The sequence below is a fragment of the Montipora capricornis genome, chromosome 8 (assembly GCF_036669925.1).
Source record: "Montipora capricornis isolate CH-2021 chromosome 8, ASM3666992v2, whole genome shotgun sequence".
NCBI classification, from domain to species: Eukaryota; Metazoa; Cnidaria; class Anthozoa; order Scleractinia; family Acroporidae; genus Montipora; species Montipora capricornis.
In genome coordinates this window covers 51,416,157-51,441,149 of record NC_090890.1, presented here as the reverse complement: position 1 = coordinate 51,441,149, position 24,993 = coordinate 51,416,157, and the positions used below count along the sequence as shown (strand labels likewise).

The 24,993-nt window shown below is 39.1% G+C and overlaps 1 protein-coding gene and 1 long non-coding RNA gene across 2 annotated transcripts in view; both read left to right on the top strand.

Annotated features, from left to right (window-relative positions):
• LOC138013476 (tetratricopeptide repeat protein 28-like) overlaps positions 1-24,734 on the top strand; it is a 126,673-nt gene extending 101,939 nt beyond the window's left edge. The window contains exons 11-12 of the mRNA XM_068860561.1: positions 19,353-23,123; positions 23,615-24,734. Of these exons, the coding sequence (XP_068716662.1) occupies positions 19,353-23,123; positions 23,615-23,634 (3,791 nt within the window). The 3' untranslated portion in view covers positions 23,635-24,734. The remainder of the gene's footprint in view (positions 1-19,352; positions 23,124-23,614) is intronic.
• Positions 461-10,721, top strand: LOC138013495 (uncharacterized). Its single transcript, XR_011125245.1, has 3 exons — positions 461-503; positions 9,065-9,187; positions 10,536-10,721. It is a non-coding gene; the product is annotated as an uncharacterized lncRNA (long non-coding RNA).
• Positions 24,735-24,993: the final 259 nt, after the last annotated feature.

Genomic DNA, 24,993 nt, shown 5'->3' with positions numbered 1-24,993 from the left:
TAGTTTTACTTCGTATTTATTACTCATCTACCTTGGCGAGGAGAAGAAAGAAGAAGTCACGCCATATTTCGCATTGTTGTGTAATTCCCGCCACTAGGTCACATAGCGTAACCCATTGTACACGCCGTCGTTTAGTTCGGGTTATTGTTTCGCTTTGCATGCACGCTTAGTTACCTCATTGTCACAGTTCGCGCATAATTAGCTTGGTGCCTTTGTTACCTCTTTTGCCTGCTTAGTTTGGGTTGTATTTGCATCTTGCCTTCGGTGAATAAACGTGTTCTTTCGCTCGGAGTTTCGGCTCAACTTACTGGCGCTGATTAATTTTGCGTTACTTTTTGTCAGAATTCCTTACAAGTTTATTTTCTGATTGTGCTCACAGTCACTCATGATTAGTTGCAAATGATGCATCCAAATGATCCACCAGTATTATTTATCCCGTAAATAATTTTTTCAGCCAGTTTCATTATTCCTGCTCAAAAGGTTTTAAAAAGGAACATTGCAAGGTATTAAGTGATATGTAGCTTGCTGGGTGTACCTGTAATAAGTTATTTGTCTGTCGTTTGATTGAACTCAGGGAGACAGTGACTAGGTCACTTGTGTTCATTTTGTGTTTATTTTTATTCCAATTATTTTCAACTTCTTTTCATTATCCTAATTACTATTATTTGCTTGTTTGCCCATAATTACTCAATTTCCTCATATTTTTGCTTGTGTAGTTGTGTTATCCCCACACATTTCTCTTACCTAATTCCTGTTGTGTAGGAGTGGTAAACTCCTTCTTCCCTTAGGTAAATCCTGTATTAGTGGGTAGTAGATTTACCCCCTAGCCTTATTTAAAATCCATTGTAAATTGGCTACCATTTACTTGAAGTAAGTTCAGTCGGTTCAGTTAATTTATCTGAAGAGTGTCAGTCTTAAAGACAAGTCATTTTCCAAGTCTTCTGAGGTGTGTAGTTATCAATAACATTTGGTATGTTATCAGTATTTTCCTATTTCTTTATTTATGCCTAGCCTTTAGTTTAGTTATTACATATAGCTTTCTGTTCTTGATTTTAGTTCTTAGCAGTGATTGCAAAATTTCATTTGCTATTGTCTAGCTTTATTTATCTATGCTGACCTTTAGTCTGGCACAGCATGTGATTTGCGCCTTGAATATTTTTTCTGTTTTCCAATGAGTAATTGCTGTATTTTTGTCTCCTGCTTTGTATCCTTTTAATTGCATTTGATTCCAAATGATCCGTTTGTTACCATTATTTCACAATTACTAGTTTCAATGTACTATTGTGGGATTATTGTGGAATATGTAATTTGAAGCTCTTGCTTTTTTCAAATCCATGCTTCATATAATAGTTCTTGGATTATGACATTGTTTAGTTTGTTTACAATTTGAAGTCATTTTACTCGTTTTGTTGGTAATTTCTTTGCCTTTTAGTTCGCAAGCATGTTTCTTCATGTATCAGCTATTTACCATAGTTTTTATTGTTCAGCAAGTGTAAATAATATCAATTTACTATGTTAAATCCATTGGCTTATTGTGGCTTTGTTTATTTGTTCGTTCCCGATCTCGATCCACTGTGTTCGCGTAGGTATAAATGATTTGTGTTCGAAAGTTATTTCCCAATAGAAAATGTTTTACCGAAAGACTTGGCAGTGGATAACCACATGAAATTAAAATTTTTAGAGTTATGAAAAATGGGGCGAGACAAGAAGGAAACGCTTGCAGACAAACCCCTGCATTTTGAAAACCGGCAAGTTGACCTGTGATGCATGTCATCAGCTGTCATAAATTGACCAAGAAAATATTTGGTCTTCCATAGTGGAAATTGAACTTTGTGCAAGAGAAGGTTAAAAAATTTGGCAAGGAAAATAACGTGCATAACAGGCATTTCTACACACGTGTAAATGAGCACCTTTTCTGGGACAAAAATTATCATATTTTCAAGCATCTTAGTTTGTCTAAACATTGTCAGGATAATTGCGATGTTTCTTGCTTAGAATTTATTGAAAATGCTACCTCTTTCTATCAACTCAAAAACAGGGAGAGCTTCCATATTGAGCAGATGAAACCAGCCAAACTCAACAAACAAGTTGATCATGTGGGTTTAGCATTACACTTTTAAAATTTACCATTGTGTCAGTTACAGTATGTTTTCTATAATATCGTTGGTTTATAGTTTGAGTTTCACCTCGTTGTAAGGAACATTTAAGAGCGCCTCTCAGCAATTTTCACCTAAGACCGTGCAAGATAAAAAAATCGAAAATTGCCAAAATTTGTCACAATAAAGGACTACCAAAACCATTTTTAGAAAAATATGTTTCACTTTGTTTCGATAATTATTTTACCTGGATGGCGACTATTTCGGTATGGGGCCTTGCGAGCGAGTGAAAACGACTCCAAAATGGCACAGCTAGAGTAATTCGTTCACCCTTTAGCGCTGTTAACGGTACAATATACCAAAACTGGAATTTTGACCAAATTTTAAAACTTGACCTTTTTCAGATTGATTACAGACCCTTGCAAAACAAATCTGGAATATTCTGGTTATTTCCAGAATTTTTCTTAGGATATGACAAAAAAAATTTCTAGAAATTCCTAAAATTTACCAGTTTTCTTTTCTGGAAAATTCTAGAAAATTCTAGAATGTTAATGAAACATGCTAATTAGGGAAGAAATTGCCAGCTTTATTCCAGAAATCATAATCGGGGATCAAATCAGGTTTTTCCAGCTTTTTCCAGCTTGTTACAAATGCTGCTTTCTAGATTTTTCTAGACATTCCTGCATGCTATTGAATGAAAGCATGTGAAGATCATGTATTAATTTCCAGCTTTTTTCAAGGATATTCCAGTTTTTCATGATTTTCCTCTGCCTTTTCCCACCAGTTAATTTTATTCCTTGATGGTTTTAACTTTTGGTTCCTTTAAGGCAATTCAGCCATTGGTAACTTTTTAAATTTATCAGGAGTGACTTTACTAAGCTTCTTACTCCAAGCAGTCAAATGCACAACAAAAACAGGCATCATTTTCTTGTCTGTATAAAGAACTACCAAAGATCATTGAATACCCTGTTTAACTATAAAGTTATTGGTCATTAGTGGTAATCAGGCAGTCATGTCTTGTACCTTCCCTTGTAGAACCAGACACTGTGTAATCTATGTAAATCCTATTTAACGACCTTATGTAAATGGTATGTTATGATATACATAAATTGGATACAGAAGCCATATTCAAAGGCTATGTTATACGTATGCCTCATGTATATATTTTGAAAGGAAATGCTATGTTTTATCTAGTCAAATGGAACCTTTACGTAGCATATGTAAAGGCTATGTTATGGGGTTTTTGTGTCCAAAAATAAAAATGGTTTCAACATAGTTTATACGTAGATTCGAAACAGAAAATACACAACACATACATAATTATCCTGCTCCTATAAAATAATATTCCAGCAAATCAGAAATGTGCTGGAAACTACAACAAATCCACTGAAGTCAAGCTATTAACAGTTATTACCATAGCTCACAGACAAAAACAATTAGACGACAGATTTTAAAGCAGTTATATATTTTTATTGCATGAACCTAAGCATTTAATTCATGCCAAAATCTTTGAATTGGGTTCTTGTTTTAAATTTAACGAGACCCTCCGTGAGGGTACACTGGGTTGCCTGTGGTACGTGCACCGTTCCAGACAATTTTTTTTCAAGTTGGGGGGTCATTAAGACCATTTAAGGGGTTACCCAGAAGTCATACCAGCAGAGGCCCTTTGGCTCACAGGTCCTCACACGTTCGCACGACGAACAGATCCTTTTCTGAGGTTAAAAACCTGGCTACCAGCCTATTAATTAATCATTTGTCGGAAAGAAGAAATTCCTGTCCTCTTTGGAAATTTTAGACACGCATTGCTTACATGTGGTAGTGAAGTAAAACAGCAATTTATGCCATATAAAATGTCAACTGAGCTGTGTGTTGTGTTCCAGGAGATTCAAGTTGTCCTTGCATATTATGTAGCTCTAGCAGTGCACGATATTGATTTGGTATTGTCTATCATTGTAGTGCCATGATAGAAGTCTTGGGTAAATAGCCTGAAAAGACATGTGGTTACTAGCAAAGTACTGAACCCAGAAAGATTGAAGAAAATAAATGGGAAGTGAGAAACATTGGCTTCTGGGCTGACATGTTGATAATTTTCAAGCTCCCTCACATCTTCTTTCACCTCAAGTTTAAGCGTGCCCTTTGAGCATCTGACAGCTTTGTAATACTAAAGTTTACTAAAGTTAATTCCAGGAGTCCAGTGGGGTTAGTATCTGGATGGGTGACCTCAAACATATACCCCTTTGTAAAACAGGAGCATTGGACCGATAATACTATAACGCTAACCAATGCGAACTCAGCAAGGTACAGATTTTGTTAGCTTGCTCTATGCAAAAACAAATATTGATGCAAAAGTAAATTGATACACAGTTTTTAGAAAGAGCAGAAGGAAGTTTCCTGGACGGTCGTTCGAGAATAACATATTTACGACATAAAAACAACATTAACTTTGAACCGTGAATATAGAATATAAAAAGTTACGATCAGCGACAAACATTTTGGGGAGATTTTTGCTACGTTCAATTTTGTTATTGTACTTTTGGTTGCACAAATTAATCGCAAAATCGAAAGTGACATCGCCGGAATTCAGCGAGCGCCGTGATTAATTTTGTGTCAAATGATGGCAAGGTACCGGGTTTTCGTAAGTTTCTTTTTCTGTCAAGTGTTATAGAGTTTGACAATAAATGAGCAAAGTCAAAAACAAAGATCACAATCGCCCAAACTCTTGAGGTTGACCCCAGGGTTGACCATTGTTTCTGCTGAGTCAAAAATTTACTCTCCAAGACAAGGTTATGTATCATCAGGTAATTCCATCATTTTGGAAATAGCAGCTACTTTATTGTTCATCGGCGTCACAATTAAGTTTTGTCCAATATACACAAACGGATACGATTCGTCAATTCCGATAGTCCATTGGTACCAATGGTAGGATTGGTACCAATAGAAAAGAATGTCATTCCAATGGCTCTGTTGGTGAATATGCATTTCATTAAGGGGACTTTCACTATTTTCCCAATTATGATGGTCTGTTGGTACCAATCGTACCATTGGTACCAATAGAAAATGATGTCATTCCAATGGTTCTACTGGTGAAATTATTTTCTCATGTGATCTAGCTGGGTACAGGGCAATTCCGATGGTCCATTGATACCAATGGTACAATTGGTACTAATAGAAAATGATGTCATTCCAATGGTTCTACTGGTGAAACTATTTTCTCATGTGATCTAGCTGGGTACAGCCTACAGGGCAATTCCGATGGTCCATTGGTACCAATGGTACGATTGGTACTAATAGAAAATTATGCCATTCCAATGGTTCTATTGGTGAAAAAAAAGTTCGCTTTCACACCAAGTAAAGGCACGCAATAATTATAATGATTATTCCTCGTTCTACAAGCCAACCACAAAAAACAAGTTCGCTTTTACACCAAGTAAAAGCACGCAATAATTATTATAACGAGATGCTTCCGTGAAGCATACACTGGGTTGCCTGTGGTACGTGTTACAGAAAATCAGAAGGCACTGAATTGTGTGGTATTGAACTACAACATTCCAGTCTCTGAAGAATAACAAATAAAAGAGAAGCGAGAAACATTGTCTTCTGGGCTGACATGTTGATAATTTCCAAGTTCCCTCACAACTTCTTTACACCACAAGTTTAAGCGTGCCCTCTGAACATCTGACAGCTTTGTAATACCAAAGTTCACTGAAGTTAAGCCCTGTCCTGTGGGGTTAGTGTTTGGATGGGAGACCAAAACAATATACCCCTCATCAAACAGAAGCATCGGACCGAAAATACTGTTAACGCTAACAAATGCGAACTCAGCAAGGTACAGATTTTGTTAGCTTGCTTTATGCAAAATTAGAACATCATTCTAAAAGCTTATTCTACGCAAAAAGTAGGTTCTGGAGGTAATTTTGAGAGTGGAAGCCAAGCACGCAAAACAAGTTGGCCTTTACACCAAGTAAATGCACGCAATAATTATCATGAATATTCCTCGTTCTATAAGCCAGCACGCAAGACAAGTTCGCTTTTACACCAAGTAATAGCGCGCTATAATTATTATGAATATTCCTCGTTCTGTAAGCCAACCACGCAAAACAAGTTCGCTTTTACAACAAAGAAAAAGCATGTACGCAATAATTATTATGAATATTCCTCGTTCTAAAGCCAACCACAAAAAACAAGTTCCCTTTTACACCAAGTAAAAGCACGCAATCATTATTATGAATATTCCTCGTTCTAAAGCCAACCACAAAAAACAAGTTCGCTTTTACACCCAGCCACACCACGTGACAAAATGAACTAAGTCCCCTTAATGAGATGCATGTTCACCAGTAGAACCATTGGAATGACATCAGTTTCTAGTGGTACCAATCGTACCATTGGTACCAATGGTCCATTGGAATTGCCCTGTACCCAGCCACACCACATGACAAAATGATCTAAGTGCCCTTAATGAGATACATGTTCACCAGTAGAACCATTGGAATGACATCAGTTTCTAGTGGTACCAATCGTACCATTGGTACCAATGATCCATCGGAATTGCCCTGTACCCAGCCACAACACACTACAAAATGATCTAAGTGCCCTTAATGAGATGCATGTTCACCAGTAGAACCAATTTTGGAACGACATTAGTTTCTAGTGGTGCCAATCGTACCAATAGAGACTCTTCTTAACAGTACTAACACCAACGGAGTCTATTTGTGAGTATCGGACAACCCTCCACAATTTTTTGCTGATTTTGGAGCTCATTTTGTTGAAACTCAAGCACGCTTCCAACAGACCTGTTTATTTAAGTGAATCTGGCCTGCTTACAAAGCAATACTAAGAATATCCTCCCGTATCACATCTCAACCTTAAGCTCGAAAATTCAATACACAACATGATATAATTCACAAAGGCAGAATCTTTTTACAGCGAAACATTTAATTGAAACAAACAACATGAGATGCACTAAAACACCGTTGGTGTTGCAATGCCTTTCGATGCCATTGCTGGTTAACGAGAATAACAAACTCACGAGGCAGAATGTATATTTATATTTAATTAAGTTAGCACAACAGAAAGACGCTAACCTCATTTTGACATGAAAATGCTTTACTATTGCCATAAAAACTATTCAGGTAAGCTTGCATATTATAAAACATGATGAATTCATAAAGGCCACCTTTTCCAGCGAACAGTTTTTTGAAACAACATATTTGCTATTAGAGGCAAAAACCCCTTCCTATTTCATTACGTGCGTGAAGAGAAAAAAATCAGTCGTGTCAAATATGTGCAATGTTACAACAAACTAAAATTTCAGGATCAAACCGTTTCCATGAAGAACCTTTTCCTTGAATAATGAAGCACAAAATAGACGACAGGCTTTCTTTCAAATAAGCCTTGGCTGTCACATTTCCAATTATTTTTTCTTACCTGAAGACTGTGCAGAGTTGATCACAGATCCACGTAAGGTGTTCGATTCGTTCTCTGTCTTTTCAAAACAAAATAGAAAATAGAACTAAATATTGTTACCTCTTACCATTAATTATCTGAAAATAAGTCCTACAATCTTCTAATTTGCAAAATCAAAAAAAAAAATGAAACTGGAAGTATGAGACAAGATATTACAAAGTCAGAAATGCTAGCGCCCTCATTTTTTGAATGACCTTTACAAAAGAGTGATAAATGTATTTTTTTGGATTATAGTCTCTATAACTCAATCAATAAGACTGGAATTTTGCAGAGTGGTTAAGCATTTGAATCAAAAACCCTCTGAGGGGAGTCGGAATGTATGGCAAAAACATCTACTTCGTGTACGAAATACAGATGACATAAAATAATGGAAACAGGCGACAAGAAACAATATCACACCAAAACATAACGTCTTGCAAACAGTAGTTAAACAATAATTATGTTACCATTTGTGTCTGGTGCCCCACGAAGGAGCCATATTAAATTAAAGATGAACTGTCCAAGTGAAATTAAGATTGGTTAATTATTAGTAATACATGAAGCAGCAGTTAACCTAGCAACCTTTGTAGCTTTCTTAATTGGTGTTGATAGAAGAATCCTCCTTACAAGAAGGGGTTTCTCTCCACTAACTAAAACATTCACTAATTAGCAGTTAGTTTGAGGGGAATATTGTGTGTGAATGGTGGCTGAGTTGAGGAAACATCATACGCAAAAGTTAGGGTTAGTCTGTAGAATGAGGGGGAGAAATTTACAAAGCAAATTCTCAACCCCAAAATAAGGCTAACAAATGAAACAAATTCTGTGTGAAATTAAAAACTTTAATCACAGAAACAGCCAGATAGTACATGTATGAAAAACTGAATCACGTAGGAGGGATTAACAAATATTTGACCATAAAAATTGTTCAGCAGACGTGGCCGGCTTGGCGGTGATATCTCCAAAAAGGCTTGTGGTATATGAGGCCACCTAAGCAGAAACAGCCACAAGTCAAAAAGGGACCTTGCCGAGTGCTGGAATATGTACTCACTAGATGCAGATGTAGAAGTCCTTTAAGGCCTTTTACTGACACCTTGAAAACAATATGAAACAGAGAGTTACTGTATTGATATGTACTATTTGATTGAGTAAAAGGGCTAGATCGGACACATTTTTTTTTTCTTTTCTTTAAATAAGCCCTCAGACCCCCAAAAATAGACGCTGTGATCCTTGAGTGTGAAATAGTTATGCTATGTTTTTTAAGTTCTCTGTGTGGTGTTGCTAGTCAAGCCTAACAATAAATACAGTCATTGTTATTTTTTAAGGTATGTTCCAGGGCTCATGCTCTTAATTATTTTATTTCTGTCTCACACTGTGGAACAAAATGTGATCATATTGATCAGCCACAGGTTAGCTTATTTGTTGGGGCCAAACTGCACAAAGGCAAAGAAAACAATATGGGGTTTGGGAGAGGATGGGGAGTCTTAAAACGTAGCAGTAGTGATAGGCTGCAAATTGCTTTTCTTCAGGGGAGGATATTCTACAAGGAACTGGAATCATTGCTTTGTCCTCAGATGGTACAAAATATGAAGGAGTTGCCATGGAATAGTATGGCTTTTTTGCATAGTCATACGTAAGGGGGCAAGGACATGGTATTTACAATAACTTATCAGTTTTGCATTGTTTTGCTGTGATCCATTTTAAGTTTAGTCTATATATTACCTCGAGATCAAACATTGTTTGCCATGTTATGAAGTGTTCTTACACATCTGTCCTTCTATGGAATGTTTGTTTCCAGGCTTTAAAGTAATTAAGTAGTTGGTTTAAGTTGGTAACACGTTGATCTGTTATTGACTGCAGTGGACTGTTATCTTTGAAGACATTCCAAAGCATTTCACATTTTCATAAGTTCTTGTATCTTTTCTGTGGTGTTTTCATGCAAAGCCATGTCTTTGCAAACTTTTTCGGACAGAGTATTAACAACAAGCCTTACTCGTTTTTTATTTAAATTATCAAGATGGAATTACAAGCGCCCTGATTAAACCGTATTTGTTGTTTGTTGATTTTCCCAAGCGGGTGAAATCTTGCATATAGTTTTAAAATATTGTTGGTAAAATTGACTGCGGCGGGGAATCCGATTCGTCGCGATCGATTTTAAGTGAGCAAGTTTGAAGTTCTGAAACGCTGCTATATCCAAATATATCCACCTGGTTTTTTACTATGTTATGTAAAAGCTATCGATTTTAAACATATGTAAAATTTAGAGTGGAGTAATGTGGAGTACTCCGATAAGAAGCAGTGGAACACGGCTTGGTCAGAATACCGGTCGTTTCGCCACCGTATGAAGTCAGTTCGCCAACGTCGAAAAACACCTTTATGGTTGAAAATAATTGTCAATTAGATAACTTGCAATTCACTTCATGAGAGGGATTGTTGATGTGAACCGCCATATTTGTTATTGAACCTTTCAATGCGCCCCAATCCCCCTCAAATTTTATTAGTTTTCTTTATTGATAGTTTATTGCTGGTCATATTCTTTTGCAAACTTGGTGGCTCCTAAAGGAGCCGTTTTTTGGTTGTGATTTTTACTGACTTCTTCAGTTTCCACGAGTGGGGCCGTTGAGATGTGAGCACGTTTTCAGCAACTGTGCGGCGGTCTTGTCTTTCCTTTCGTACTTCTCCCAGCTGTCGAATAGCCTCGCCTGTCTCGATACTGCTTCAGTTTTTCATCGGACACAAATGCTAGGATATTGATTAGTAGAAAGAGGTTTAGATAGTTTTACTAATACTTGGAAGCTGCATATGCATAACGTTTTCGAGTTCGATTCCTTACTATAATACTTGGGAACTGTTTTCCCAGTTCGATTCCGAATATTGCATTGTCTTTATCTTTACTTTAATGCTCAATAGACTGCATAATGTTTTCTCAGTTTTATTAATTTATGACTAAACAGTGATTAATACCTTCTTGTAGTCTTTTTCTTTCTTGTTGGCCGTCAGGACAAACACAAGTGGGACTTGCTTTGCATATTCCCCGGATCGGACGAAAGCATTCACCGTCAGTAGCTGCTTGAATGGGTGTCGCACAAGCTTGAAGGTTCCGTCCATGTACCAGGATTTAGCCTTGGCCAGGGTATTTAGCTGCTCCTGTCTGGCGAAGATCAGATGCCTTTCTGCTCAACTGTCAGGTCGGCTTGGAAGAAACTGGGAGGGAGACATTCCTCGACCAGTTCGAAGTCCAGATCTTTCTGTTGCTCGGGTCTGAGTTTCTGCCGGAGTCGGGTTGCAGCTCTAGCCACATGCGCAGGCTTAGGGAGGGCTGGACAAGGTGCAGCAGTCAGTTCATCTAACATGACCTAAAAAAAAAGGAAGGAAAATTTGACTGTCTCGTCTATGAGATGTTTTTATCAAGCAGCAATTCTAGTCTCAACACACAGATTCCTCGCAGACTGATTCCATTCACGGAAAGCTCTTTGTTTAAGAACATTCCATCACCTATTGTCGTTTTAGTATTGTGAAAAAACAAGCATACCAAAAAATGGCGGAATGTCAAAGGCATCCATCTCTTCCTCGATTCTGCTACTCTCCCCAATTGGATCAGTGATCTCACTGCAATATAGGCATCGCCAAACCACCTCTAATCCGGTCTTAACAGCATCTCTATACTGCTGTCTCGAAATTCCCGTGTTGCAACGTCGATGTTGTCATTTGTCGCAGCCATCGCAGAGGAGCACTTCCAGTCTCGCTGTTACTTCCTCATTGCAATAGATACAATAATAGCTTTCCATCTCGAGTGACTCTTGTAAACATATTTGATCAGCGAAAATACTTCGATAAGATGAGTGGGTTGAATTGAACAGAAAATCACAGCCCTTTTATACAGCAATGCCTGATTAAGCCGGATCAAAATCGCAGGAATTTGATTGGCAGATATTGTTGGTGTTATCTGTTCTTTCTTGTAGTTACATATCATTAAACGTTTAAACAATATGCTATTTAAGATGAAAAAGTTCTCACCTACTTTGCAACATGCCGCACAAGTGAAGTTAATGAGCTCACATTGTTTTTATCGCGTTTCTAATTCTTCCCGTAACAGAGAGAAAAGAGACCGGTAGAGACGCAGGCTGTAGGGGGAACATTTAATAGTTGAGTGGGGGAGGAAAAAGTTTTGCCGCAAATATTTAATCAGTGTTTCAAACAATGCAAAAACCCTCTGTGAGAGTAGAACAAACACGTAGGCGAAATTTGCAGGAAACAAGTGAACGTTTCTAAGCCCGTAATCAAACAAACATATTTCAACTCGATGGCTCTTTAACTACGCAAATGTTTAATAAAAAGGTTTTACAGCCGGTTTATGTTCACAAATAAAGCCGTGGATGGCGTGGGAGACAGAGAGGGAGAGAGAGAGATTTTGGGGAGAGTGAAACGAACATTTTCAAGCCGAATCAAACAATTCATCGTGGATCAAAGGTCACATTATCTTCTTTTGGTAATTTGTAAATAAAATTCAGATCTATTTCACAAAGTATTTTGGACGTTGGCGAACTGACATATAAGCGTTGGCGAACTGACATTATTAGACGTTGGTAAATAGACTTCATACGTTGGCGAACAGGTCGTTGGCGAGCTGACACGTTGGCGAAACAACCGGTTACCCTTGGTCACGGTAAGCGGGACATACCTGCATTCGACACTGTCTTACTTCAGTCAAATTTAAGCAGCCTCCGACGAAAATACTTGAGAGACAAAATAGTATTGAGTTTTGGGTCAAAAATATCAAAAAGGCCTTTAAATAATACACTAATGGTGGCCCAAAAATAAAGAAAGAAAACTTGATTTCTGGTTCGTCAAGAGGATATTTTTGGCAGCCATTAATTGCACCGGAAATGCGGAAGGAGCGCTCGTGCCAGTCGTTCTCCGCATCACACATTGGACCAAGAGCGGAATGCTCGTTTCACCGCCCTATGGACGCCCTATGTATAAGCGCCATGCTGCTGACTGCTGACCGAAACGAAAAGGACGCACTAGTTCCCGATCCTGTCTCTCACGTGTTAGCCAAGACGGCGGAGGATGACAATCTTTCTACGGAGCAAGATTCGAAAGATACTGGAGTTCATTGAAAGGATTAAGTGCTGACTTGGAGTGTGTAATTTTCGAGAATAATGCATCATGTTCCTTTTGGAATAAGGCCGATTATGAGACTCAGGGAGCATCAAACAAGGTTATCCGTTGATTGGTTTTTCTCACAACCTATTGAATACATCGGAATAAAAGCTTTTTTTTTCATTTCTCCATGTACAGAGTGCTTTTAAGTTCAAAGTTTGGAGCCTTTAAAGGACATTGCGTAAGCTAAGTAAATGTATTAACTCGAAAGATATCACATTCACATTCATAAGCTATTTCAGAGAGCTATGTGACCTTTAAATGGTATTGCAATAGTAATGGCATATGCTTTACACAGACTCAACTATGTAATGTAGCAAGTTACATAGTTATTACATAGCAAGTAAGGAGCAGTAAATAGCCTTTATATAGCTCAACATAGTTATATGATAAACTTTACATAGCGTTTACATATGTCTGGTTCTACAAGGGAATTTTCTTACTTCTTAAATTTTATACATAATAAGAAACTGCATGCTAAACATTTCTTTAAGGTTTTATCTGAAAAGAGTTGAATTGATAGAATAGAAACTGTAATAAACTAAAAATTTGTTTCATGTGAGAAATTTTAAAATTGTTAACAAGCTGTAGACTATTGCTAGTTTATTTCCAGTTTCCTGCAAGAAATGAAGACTGGAAGAAACTGTCATTTTCTGGCAGCACCTGATAGATGTATCAAATTCAAGCTATTTCCAGCTTTTGAAAGAACCCAAAACTTGCAAAAACTGGAAAACAATTTCTGGAATAAAAGCTGGAATTTGACTCTGGAATAAAGCTGTCACATTTTAGAAATTCCCAGAAATTTCCAGAACTTAACAGAAAGCTTGAAATTCATTTTGCAAGGGGTCAGTGCCAAATTTGTGCGAAATTCGACCGTCAAAAAGCATCTTGGTACATGGCTTTCTCAAACGAGACTATAATCACCGGAATAAGCAATGTTTCCGCTGCAATTAAATTCAATAAAATTTTTGGGTAAATGAAACGGAGGTTTTTTGAGGCCCAATTTCAACATGCTGTTTGTCAACAAAAGTCGACCTTTGACCACCAAAGCAGAGGCAAGGTATATTGAAACCACACACGCTAATCTCGATTTATTCACTAAACAATTCGAGACTATAGGTTTACTGACACCATACAACGTGAATTGACTGGAACTACTGTAGGTCAAGGGGAGCATGTCATTGAAATTTAATATATCCGGTAATTAAAATAACTGACCTAAAAATTTGCATACCAGCAAGATTCATTCCATTCCATATTTTTGCGCAAACAAGTTTCCTTAATTCACTTTGTGAACATACCTGCAAAACAAACAAAGAAAGGTCTCCCCCTTTATGTAAGCATACGCTTCTTGGATTTTCCTCGAAGCCCTCAAACAACCATTGAACCAGTCGAACGCTTCATGACTTTCGTGAGTTGTGCCGTGATTGTGTCGTCAGAGCTGTCACGCAAGAGATAAGGACAAAGAACACAGACCATTATGACTGCATGCGGTTCTATTCTGAGTTTGTTGGGGGAATTTGTGGCCCAAGTTCTGACAATCCAGCAAATGTTCAATGCGTAATAATAGCAAAATGTCATAAGGACATCAAGGCATACATGACAAGTTATAAAGTGTTGGATTCTTCTCTGGATACAGAGGCTGGGCTTTTGCTCCCACGTGCGGGTGAGCTTTAAATTAAATCACTTAAATTAGATTGAGCAGAAAATCTCTTTGTGAAATATACCCATTACAGACTTAATGTCAAAACCCGGCCACAAGAAATGGACCCTAAAAACACTGCTGCCACAGTGCCGCCGCAGTCGTGTTGTTGGATATACCTCGTTCGTTAATCCATGAGGTAAGCACTGCGGCACTAGCCACTCTACTCAGCTCAATTTAACCGTAAGTAGACTAAGACACTGCAGCACCAGCCATTCTACTGAATTCACTCTATCTGCCACAAACTGCGCAAAAACCACTTTTGTTCAGTTCGGTACTGCGGCTAGCGTCGCGAACGTAAATGCTCCTTTGTGGACGGGTATTCAGCAATCGCTCCAATTGCGAAAATCGAGTAAGCAAGATATGTAAGACCATGTAATCATGTATCGTTGTACTAGACTGTGAGCACTCACTTTTCCAGTTGTCCCTGAAGCGAGTACATTGATCAGTGCAGCCAGATTGTATAACTGCCCATGAAACTAACGGTTATTATTTTCTTATTAATTGCTTTTAAAAGGTGTTTTTGAGATAGATGATATAATTTTTGGGTACGACGATATGCCCACGGCATTGTGATCGATTTGGAATCCGATTGAGATGTAATAAGAAAAATTACGCCTGCCCACATGAATGGGCATCACACATGGCAGTGAAAGGGGAGTGCGGATTAACCTTTGCTCAGTTTTAAAAACTTGACTTGCGCTTGACTTGCTGTTCTAGCGAAATTTCAACTATTTATAACCGAAGTTGTAGCACAGTGGCGAAGTTACCATGAAAACAAGATAGCCACTGAAAAACACGCTATATTTTATCTTTAAACGCGAATATCTCAAAAACGAACTCAGTGACTCCCATTTTTTATTGCTGGAGAGTAATTGGCACGCTAAGACAAAACTCATTGCAAAGTTTAAAAAAATTCTTTGCAGCAGATTCATAGCCACCTTCACAATTGGGAAATTTTAATGTGGTTCTGAATCTGCTCCAGATTTTTTTTAAACTTTGCAAAGAGTTTCATCTTAGCCTGCTAATCGCTTTTCAGCAATAAAAAATGGGGGACACTTCAGTTCGTTTTTGAGATACTAAGTGCTTTAACACAAAATATAGGGTGTTTTTAGATGGTTCTTCTGTTGCCATGGTAATTTATTACGTCACAGTAACATGTGCATCTTGTTTAACGATTATCGGCAGGGTTTCATGTGGTACCATAACATTGCCGTTAAGTGAAACAGCGTTATAGAGTTAGTCCGTCTAATAAGACATTCCCTCAAAAATGGTTGAAGCTGGTTTGAGCCACCTTGACACGCACGCACTAGTTTCTGGATAGTTTATACATCAGTGTTTTCGACACATACAACGGAATTAGCATGCTTGTGGTCAATATAATTCTCTAAAACCCGCAGACCACCACACCGTGTATGTCTTGTAGGTTGGAAAGGATTTCTTGTTCGTTAAAGTTCAGAGAGACTTAGCGAAATTTATTCTTAATCTAGGTGCAAGTTTCATTCAGAAAATGTGATTAAAATGTTTTTTCAAGAAAAACAAAAAAATTGCGCGAGGTGGCTGTACAGCTGTGAGGGTGCATGTATTTCTTATTTTACTTATTATTTTTATTACTATGATATTTATGTAATAATATTATATAAATTATACATAATACTAGTATAAAATTATATACTATAATAAAGTTTCTATATAACGCCCGCTCTCATTGGTTTAAACACTGTTCTTTATGAGAGTACAAAGCACGGAACAAACAAAAGCTCACGCCATCATCCGCAGAAATGGCAGATAAATTTCCGAATTTTTCCTCGGGTATTATTGAACAGTTTGTTTTCCAATTGTCATATCGAAAACGTGCAGGTTTTCATGGGCAACAATTCGGCCGGTTTTCACTGAACATAATTATTTAGATCCTCTATTTTGCTGTTTTTTTTACGGACTGAAACATAGAGGCACTTGCTTTTCCTGAATAAGTCCGGCCGGGTGACTGAATCAGTTGGAAGGCTCTCTGGGTATAAATCGGCGTCTCAGTTACCGTGACTAACTGTACGAAATCAGTCAACTGATTCACTTTAGTAGGGAACGAGAGCAACAAGGTGAAAAAGAAATTTCTGTTAATAACGTTTATAGAACAATGCTCTCAGCAAATAGGACAAGCGGGCAATGGACACCTTTTCATTTCTCTGCTCTCGAGTTAGAAGATCCAACTAAATCAGCCGGTTACCATTAATTTACAACTGAATCAGTTATTGACATGAATAGCGCCGGATAATAGCGGAAGACCATCCCTACGATTTTCCTCGCACTCGCAGTAACTTTTGCTGTTCTCTGGGTCAGCTGAATAAGTCGGGTTGTGTGACTGAATCAGTTGGAAGGCTTTCTGGGCAATCAAGCTTTTCGCGTACGAAATCAGTCAACTAAACAAGTCCACGAGACTTGACGCAGTTATCAGTGAGACAACTTTATGGTATATGGACCTATATGCAAAGAGATATATATGCATCACTGTTCATATGCTTCTGGAACTAAGGCGGACAACATCAGTGAATAAGCAAAAGAAAACAATCCATCACGCCAATTTAAACGACACCAACACCAGCGCAAATGTCACGGGCACGTGTCTACAATGTAATTCAATTCACAATCGCAATAATTGAATTTACCAGAGAATGATTCAAAGCTTTTTTTCTCCTTGTTCTTTTATTTTTCCTTTCTAGTTCCCCGCTAAAGCAAGGCTTCCAAGGAAAATAATTATTTACAAGAATGTAAAAAAAATTTGACTAAGACACGGCAAGAAAAGCAGTCGATGTTTCTTATTACAAAGGTTCTAAGGGGCGTGAAATTCATTGCAAGAGCTCGTACATTAAGGGCTTAATAAGTGTTTGTTTGATTGGGATCAAATCCAGATCTGCCTGCAAATGCCAACATTCATCCACAACGGGCGAAGTAAGTACATGTAATTGCTGTTTTTTCTTTAATTATCCGTGCGTGTGTGTAAAAATTATAAGTAATGCGGCTTTCTCAAAAAATAGCATGCCTTGACTGCATTTTGGCTGGTAAGGAACAAGTCCGTATTGCAAGTCATTTTTGCTCCCATAAATTAAACAGTGATTTAGCAGTCGGTATGAAAATTGTCTGCTTGAAGGTCACAAACAGTTTCAATATTGACGGTGAGTCAAAGATTGCTTTATGTTCATAACAAGATTAAAGAATAAATAATGTGTAAAAAAATTGGCACGAACACAGGGCTCTCCCTAGTTTTCAGCACAACTGGTTGGGGCCTTTTCAAACCGGTAAAGCATTTGGTTAATGTTGGACGTTCTGCAACAGATAAGCGACTTCTGAGCGTTTGCAGGCGGTAATAAGTGCTCTTACAAGCGGTAGATTTTACCGGTTACCGCCTAATAAGGAGAACCCTGGAACGTGGTTGCTTTTCATTGGCTCGGACAAAACTGCTTCAGTTGTGGTTTGATTTGAGCCAGACAACTTGTCATCACAAGAATTACGATTGGCGGAGAGGGTATGAGACAGTCAACTGATTCAGTACTGATAAGCCACCACTTGATATTTGATTCCTATTGGTTAAAACTGTACTGAATCAAACATTCCAGTTTGTAATTTTGCATTCCAGTTTGGATTTAGCTGGTGTTAAGGGTTAATCCGTGCTCCCCTTTCACTGCCATGTGTGATGCCCATTCATGTGGGCAGGCACAATTTTTGTTATTACCTCTCCAAATCGGATCGAGATGCCGTGGGCAAATCGCTGTACCCAAATCTTAAACCTGATTCGATAGGCAATGGGAAGCCAATGAAGTTCGTAGAGAGCTAGTATAGTAAATGGTTAGAACCCAAATAAAAACGAACAGCATACTTAACCCTTTCAGCCCCGTGGGGTTCCCCATTGACGAGTAAAATCGTCTGGCGTTAGACAGAGTAAAATCTATAAGTGGCACTATTGGGAGTGAAACGGTTATTAAGACTCCATTGGTAGTACGGTGTCTAAGTGGCTACCCACATGTACGCATTGCGTACCTACTTTTTGAAACAACGCCGAGAAATACGAAAACACAATAGTTTCAATGTCCTGACTACATGATGCTAAACTGGCACAGCAAGATTAATTGAGCAGTGAGAGGGAATAACTATCTTACGCCAATTTTCGAAATGCCTTTCTTCATCAGGGTTTCCCAACGAATGATTTTGGCGTATGGAGAAAGAGAGGGAAAGGCATAATTTGAATAACCGGATTATGCATCTCTAGCATAAAAACGGCCAATTCTGTCCTGACGAGCAGCCTTTCTCAATGGAAACGTGTGAGCAGTTCAATTAGCTCATTCAAAGTCCCTGGATCAAAATACATGGAGTAACCAGGTATCCAGACAAAAAAAATTGTGACGAAAAAACAAGCAATTCCGACATTGGATAGATTTAGACATGAAATAAAAAATTATGAGTTTGACGTCAATTTCAGAAAATTGAATATTGCACTCTTAATGGCATCCCCTCCTGTTAGGAACTTTTAATTAGCTTTCGATAAGAAAGATGAAATGGGATGCCATCGCTTTTCTATAGGCTGTTTTTCCCTCATTTACATAACAGAATTTCTATTTTTAATGTTCGGTGATTATTATTGTATAAAACGCTCTTAGTCTGTTAAATACGCAAGTATTTATTCTGTAACAACTGTCTCCACTAGCCGAAACCATTCCTTGGGAAACCCTGGTGAAGAAAGGCATATTTCTTTCAAAATACTAGCTTAAGATAGTTATTCCTTCATTGTTCAATTAACCTTGCTGTGCCGGTTTAGCATCCTGTACTCAGAGCATTGAACCTATTTTCTTTTCGTTCATTTATCTTCTAGGTGCACCCCAGATTTCTGAAAAAAACTTCCTGGTTTTGATTATCAGCAATGGTGGATAAAAAGTTGGACCTTTTGGAGCGGCATATGCAAGAGCTTAGCGTTGCAAGAAAGGAGGGAGACAGACAAGGCAAGGGTTTGGCTTATTTCAATCTTGGTAGATACTATCAGGGCACAGCTGACTTTAATCAGGCCATAACTAATTACACAGAAGCATTGGCCATTTTTAAGGAAGTGGGTTTCAGGGCCGGAGAAGGAGCAGCCTATGGCAATCTCGGGAATCGTTATCAAAGTCTTGGTAATTTCAAGCAAGCCATAGAGTACCACCATCAACATCTTAGTATTGCAAAAGAGGTAGGGGACAGGGCCGGAGAAGGAGCAGCCTATGGAAATCTCGGCAACGCGTATGACAGTCTTGGTAATTTCAAGCGAGCCATAGAGTACCACCATCAACATCTTAGTATTGCAAAAGAGGTAGGGGACAGGGCCGGAGAAGGAGCGGCCTATGGAAACCTCGGCAACGCTTATCAAAGTCTTGGTAATTTCAAGCAAGCCATAGAGTACCACCATCAATGTCTTAGTATTGCAAAAGAGGTAGGGGACAGGGCCGGAGAAGGAGCAACCTATGGCAATCTCGGCAACGCTTATCAAAGTCTTGGTAATTTCAAGCAAGCCATAGAGTACAACCATCAAAGTCTTAGTATTGCAAAAGAGGTAGGGGACAGGCCCAGAGAAGGAGCAGCCTATGGAAATCTCGGCAACGCTTATCAAAATCTTGGTAATTTCAAGCAAGCCATAGAGTACCTCCATCAACATCTTAGTATTGCAAAAGAGGTAGGGAACAGGGCCAGAGAAGGAAGAGCTTATTGCAATCTCGGCAACACTTATCGAAGTCTTGGTAATTTCAAGCAAGCCATAGAGTACCACCATCAACATCTTAGTATTGCAAAAGAGGTAGGGGACAGGGCCGGAGAAGGAGCGGCCTATGGAAGTCTCGGCAACGCTTATCAAAGTCTTGGTAATTTCAAGCAAGCCACAGAGTACCACCATCAAAGTCTTAGTATTGCAAAAGAGGTAGGGGACAGGGCCGGAGAAGGACGGGCCTATGGAAATCTCGGCAACGCTTATCAAAGTTTTGGTAATTTCAAGCAAGCCATAGAGTACCACCATCAACATCTTAGTATTGCAAAAGAGGTAGGGGACAGGGCCGGAGAAGGAGCGGCCTATGGAAATCTCGGCAACGCTTATGAAAGTCTTGGTAATTTTAAGCAAGCCATAGAGTACCACCATCAAAGTCTTAGTATTGCAAAAGAGGTAGGGGAGAGGGCCGGAGAAGGAGCGACCTATGGAAATCTCGGCAATGCTTATAAAGGTCTTGGTAATTTCAAACAAGCAATAGAGTATCACTATCAACGTCTTAGTATTGCAAAAGAGGTAGGGGAAAGGCCCGGAGAAGGAAGAGCTTATTGCAATCTCGGCAACGCCTATCGAAGTCTTGGTAATTTCAAGCAAGCCATAGAGTACCACCATCAACATCTTAGTATTGCAAAAGAGGTAGGGGACAGGGCCGGAGAAGGAGAGGCCTATGGAAATCTCGGCAACGCTTATGGCAGTCTTGGTAATTTCAAGCAAGCCATAGAGTACCACCATCAACATCTTAGTATTGCAAAAGAGGTAGGGGACAGGGCCGGAGAAGGACGGGCCTATGGAAATCTCGGCAACGCTTATCAAAGTCTTGGTAATTTCAAGCAAGCCATAGAGTACCACCATCAATGCCTTAGTATTGCAAAAGAGGTAGGGGACAGGGCCGGAGAAGGAGCGGCCTATGGAAATCTCAGCAACGCTTATCAAAGTCTTGGTAATTTCAAGCAAGCCATAGAGTACCTCCATCAACATCTTAGTATTGCAAAAGAGGTAGGGGACAGGGACGGAGAAGGAAGAGCTTATTGCAATCTCGGCAACGCTTATCGAAGTCTTGGTAATTTCAAGCAAGCCATAGAGTACCACCATCAAGATCTTAGTATTGCAAAAGAGGTAGGGGACAGGGCAGGAGAAGGAAAGGCCTATGGAAATCTCGGCAACGCTTATGACAGTCTTGGTAATTTCAAGCAAGCCATAGAGTACCACCATCAACATCTTAGTATTGCAAAAGAGGTAGGGGACAGGGCCGGAGAAGGACGGGCCTATGGAAATCTCGGCAACACTTATCAAAGTCTTGGTAATTTCAAGCAAGCCATAGAGTACAACCATCAAAGTCTAAGTATTGCAAAAGAGGTAGGGGACAGGGCCGGAGAAGGAAAAGCTTATTGCAATCTCGGCAACTCTTATCGAAGTCTTGGTAATTTCAAGCAAGCCATAGAGTATCACCATCAACATCTTAGTATTTGCCAGGAAACAGAGGACCCAATAGGGCTGGCAATCGCATGTTATCATATTGGTCATGTTCATGAATTTTTTGGCTCCTTGAGCAAAGCTCTTAATTACTGTCGTCTAAGCGTTTATTATTTTGATGAAGTTAGGTGTCTTCTTCAGTCAGAGGATGCATGGAAAATAAGCTTTCGTGACACAAAGGGGCTTGCGTACACTGCTCTGTGGACAGCACTCTTGAAGAATGGAGAGGTTGATGAAGCTTTGTGTGCTGCTGAGCAAGGACGAGCACAGGCTTTGGCAGACATTTTAAAGATGCAATACAGCGTTGATGGGAAACCTATGATGAAGGTAACTATCTCTTTGGTTATGAAAGATCTACCTTCACAAACTGTTTTCACAGCACTTGAAGGGAACACGATCAGCTTCTGGTTGCTAAGAGATGATATCAGGATAAATTTTAGACAAAAGAAAATCAAAAATGGAACTGCCAAGTCTCTGATGAAAAGTACGTTAGAACAGATCAATGCAGGGGTTGTTTTGCGATGCGAGAATCGTTCACTTGAAAGACAAGGTAGCGACTTCTCGAGCAGTAGGGAAAGTGTTGAAGAAACTTTTCAGTCTTTGAGCTTCTCTGTGCACTCTTTGCAGCCCTTGTATGATGTCTTAATCAGTCCTATAGCGGACTTGATCCAGGGCGATGACTTAGTGTTTGTTCCTGATGGACACTTTTGCCTGGCTCCTTTTTCTGCAATGAGTGACTCTGTCAGGATCCGTGTAATTCCCTCACTGACTGCTTTAAAATTGATCACTATGGCACCTGATAACTTCCAAAGTAAGAATGAAGCGCTGCTTGTAGGCAATCCGTGCTTGAGCGAAGTCACTTACGGCACTGGTGAAGCCATGTATGGAGAGCTGCCGTGTGCGAAAAAAGAGGTGGATATAATTGGAGAACTTCTGCAGGCCGTGCCTCTTACAGGAAAAAATGCAACCAAAGCTGAGGTGCTGAGAAGAATGAAGTCAGTTACCTTAATCCACATTGCTGCACATGGGGATGACGGATCTGGAGAAATTGCTTTGGCCCCAAATCCCGCACGCACATCCAAGATCCCCAAAGAGGAAGATTACATGTTATCATTGAGCGATGTTCAAGCAGTTCACCTTCAGGCAAGACTGGTTGTGCTTAGTTGCTGTCATAGTGGCCAGGGAGAGGTAAAATCTGAGGGTATTGTGGGAATAGCCAGGGCTTTCCTGTGTGCTGGTGCCCGGTCTGTACTGGTGTCACTCTGGGCAATCGACGACGAGGCGACCTTCTTGTTCATGAAGAGTTTTTACCAACACTTGGCAGATAAAAAAAGTGCAAGTACAGCTCTTCACCATGCTATGAAATCTCTTCAGGAGACAAAGAATTATTCGGCCATAAAATACTGGGCGCCATTTGTGCTAATCGGCGATGATGTCACCTTTGAGTTTGGGCAGCTCGAACACGAAAAGAATGGTAAGTGCTATTTAAATTTAACTTTAATGACTGAATCTCTGTACTTTGTACATGTTTTTAACGAGGAAGTTGTCGAAAGGAGCAGGTACGTTCTTCACAAAGAAATGGCTTTAAAATCGGTTGCCAGAGTGGATATTTTTACTGGAACTGCTTTGGCTAATACCTAAATTAAATATTGTCTGCATTCACCGAGTCAGCTACTTCAGCTTCCTGCAGATAGCTAGCTGTTTGAGCCCGTGTTATGATGGAGTGACTGTGAAACTGATCGGTGATTGTCGATTGCTTATGTCAAGTGAAGTGAGTTATTGAGGTCTTCAAGTCTACATGTCAAAGTAACAGTGAATAGGAATTGTTGCTATTAACTCTAGCACAAACAGTTAAATGAATGAATTAAGATAATTGTTATATTATTTACTTGTCAATCAGAACGAAATTCGTTATTTGCATTTAATCCACTACTTGTTTCTTTCTTCCTTGTTTTTCTTTTTCAGAAACGATGTCCAAAACGTGAAAAACTTACTTGGACTGCGATACGTCAATATGTTATTTTCCTTTCTTCGATTATATGAGGTATTGAAAACAGTTCAATCATTGATACCTCAGTAGCTGTCAGACACAAGATATCATGCCAATTACAGTTAAAGTACCATGAGATTTCAGTAGTATTAAGATACTGTTCAATTCCTTACATTTGTGCCTTGTTTTGTAAGCATCTGTTCCAGGATTAGTTAATCACTTGATAGAAATCAGGGGTTTGTTTCCATAACTGAGGATCTAGCCGTCTTGTTATTTTGGCCCTTGAAAATAACTCCAAGCTTTTGCGGTTTGTTCCTCAGGTGACATGTGTACTCTTAAGCTTGCTACACCAACTTTCCATTTACAATATCATTAAGTGACAGTCTCGGGGAATGTGTATTTTCTGTGTTTCTGTAAGGTTGGCCAAAGCTAAATAAGCAAATTAATTGTTTCGGGAGGCAAATGTCTATAAGCTAAAAAACAACCTAGGAAAGTATAAATGTTTGGAAATTACAAAAATTTTAATGTAGCGTTCACATTTAAATGAGACGGAATTCCTGGAACAAAACGCTTTATTCCTAAAGGGTTTGAATCGGGCACAACATTGAGTTAGCCAATTTGTTTATTGTTTATTTTCCCACAAAACGTGGTTCAAAAACAGACACTTTTCTGACGTTGATGAGGACTAGGACAATATGGGTAAATCTAACTCTTAGGTGATGGACTCTTGCTAGGGCCTGGAACCAAACTAATGAAAAGTTCTTTACTTTAAAGTTGTACATGTTGATTTTGTGATATTTTGTCACAGAGGGACTGGACCGATGCAAAATAATTCAATGAAATGGGCGATTTCTTAAAACTTCTAGAAGGTAAAAGGGTGTGTGGGGTAAAAGTTGCCTGATCTCTTAATTAATTGTGTGCATTTTAAACTCCTGGGGAGGTGGGACTTTGCCCATGCATATGCTTGTGGAAATTTTTTGAATTTTAAAAATGGTATGACTACCTGAGTCACGTCATTTCATACCACTTCGCACCATTGCAAACGTTGGTCAGTAACTCTTCAGTTGACAAAGGTATTAAAAGGGAAGCATTCCATCCTTTCTCCATGTTAAAACTGAGGGCGGGATGGGCACCCACCTCCTAAACTGTGCACCCCAAATCGAGAGTAAGGTCTAAGGTCTACTTCTCCACTACCATAGTCACGTCGACCACGGCTGAACGTGCAAACAGATTTAATCCCAGCTAAAGTCTTTGTCTAGCTCTCCTCCACTTATGCAAATTTGGAGTATTTTGTACCTGCTATGAACGGTCATCACTTCTTTCCATCCCTCAAACTGACATTTCCCTTTTTATT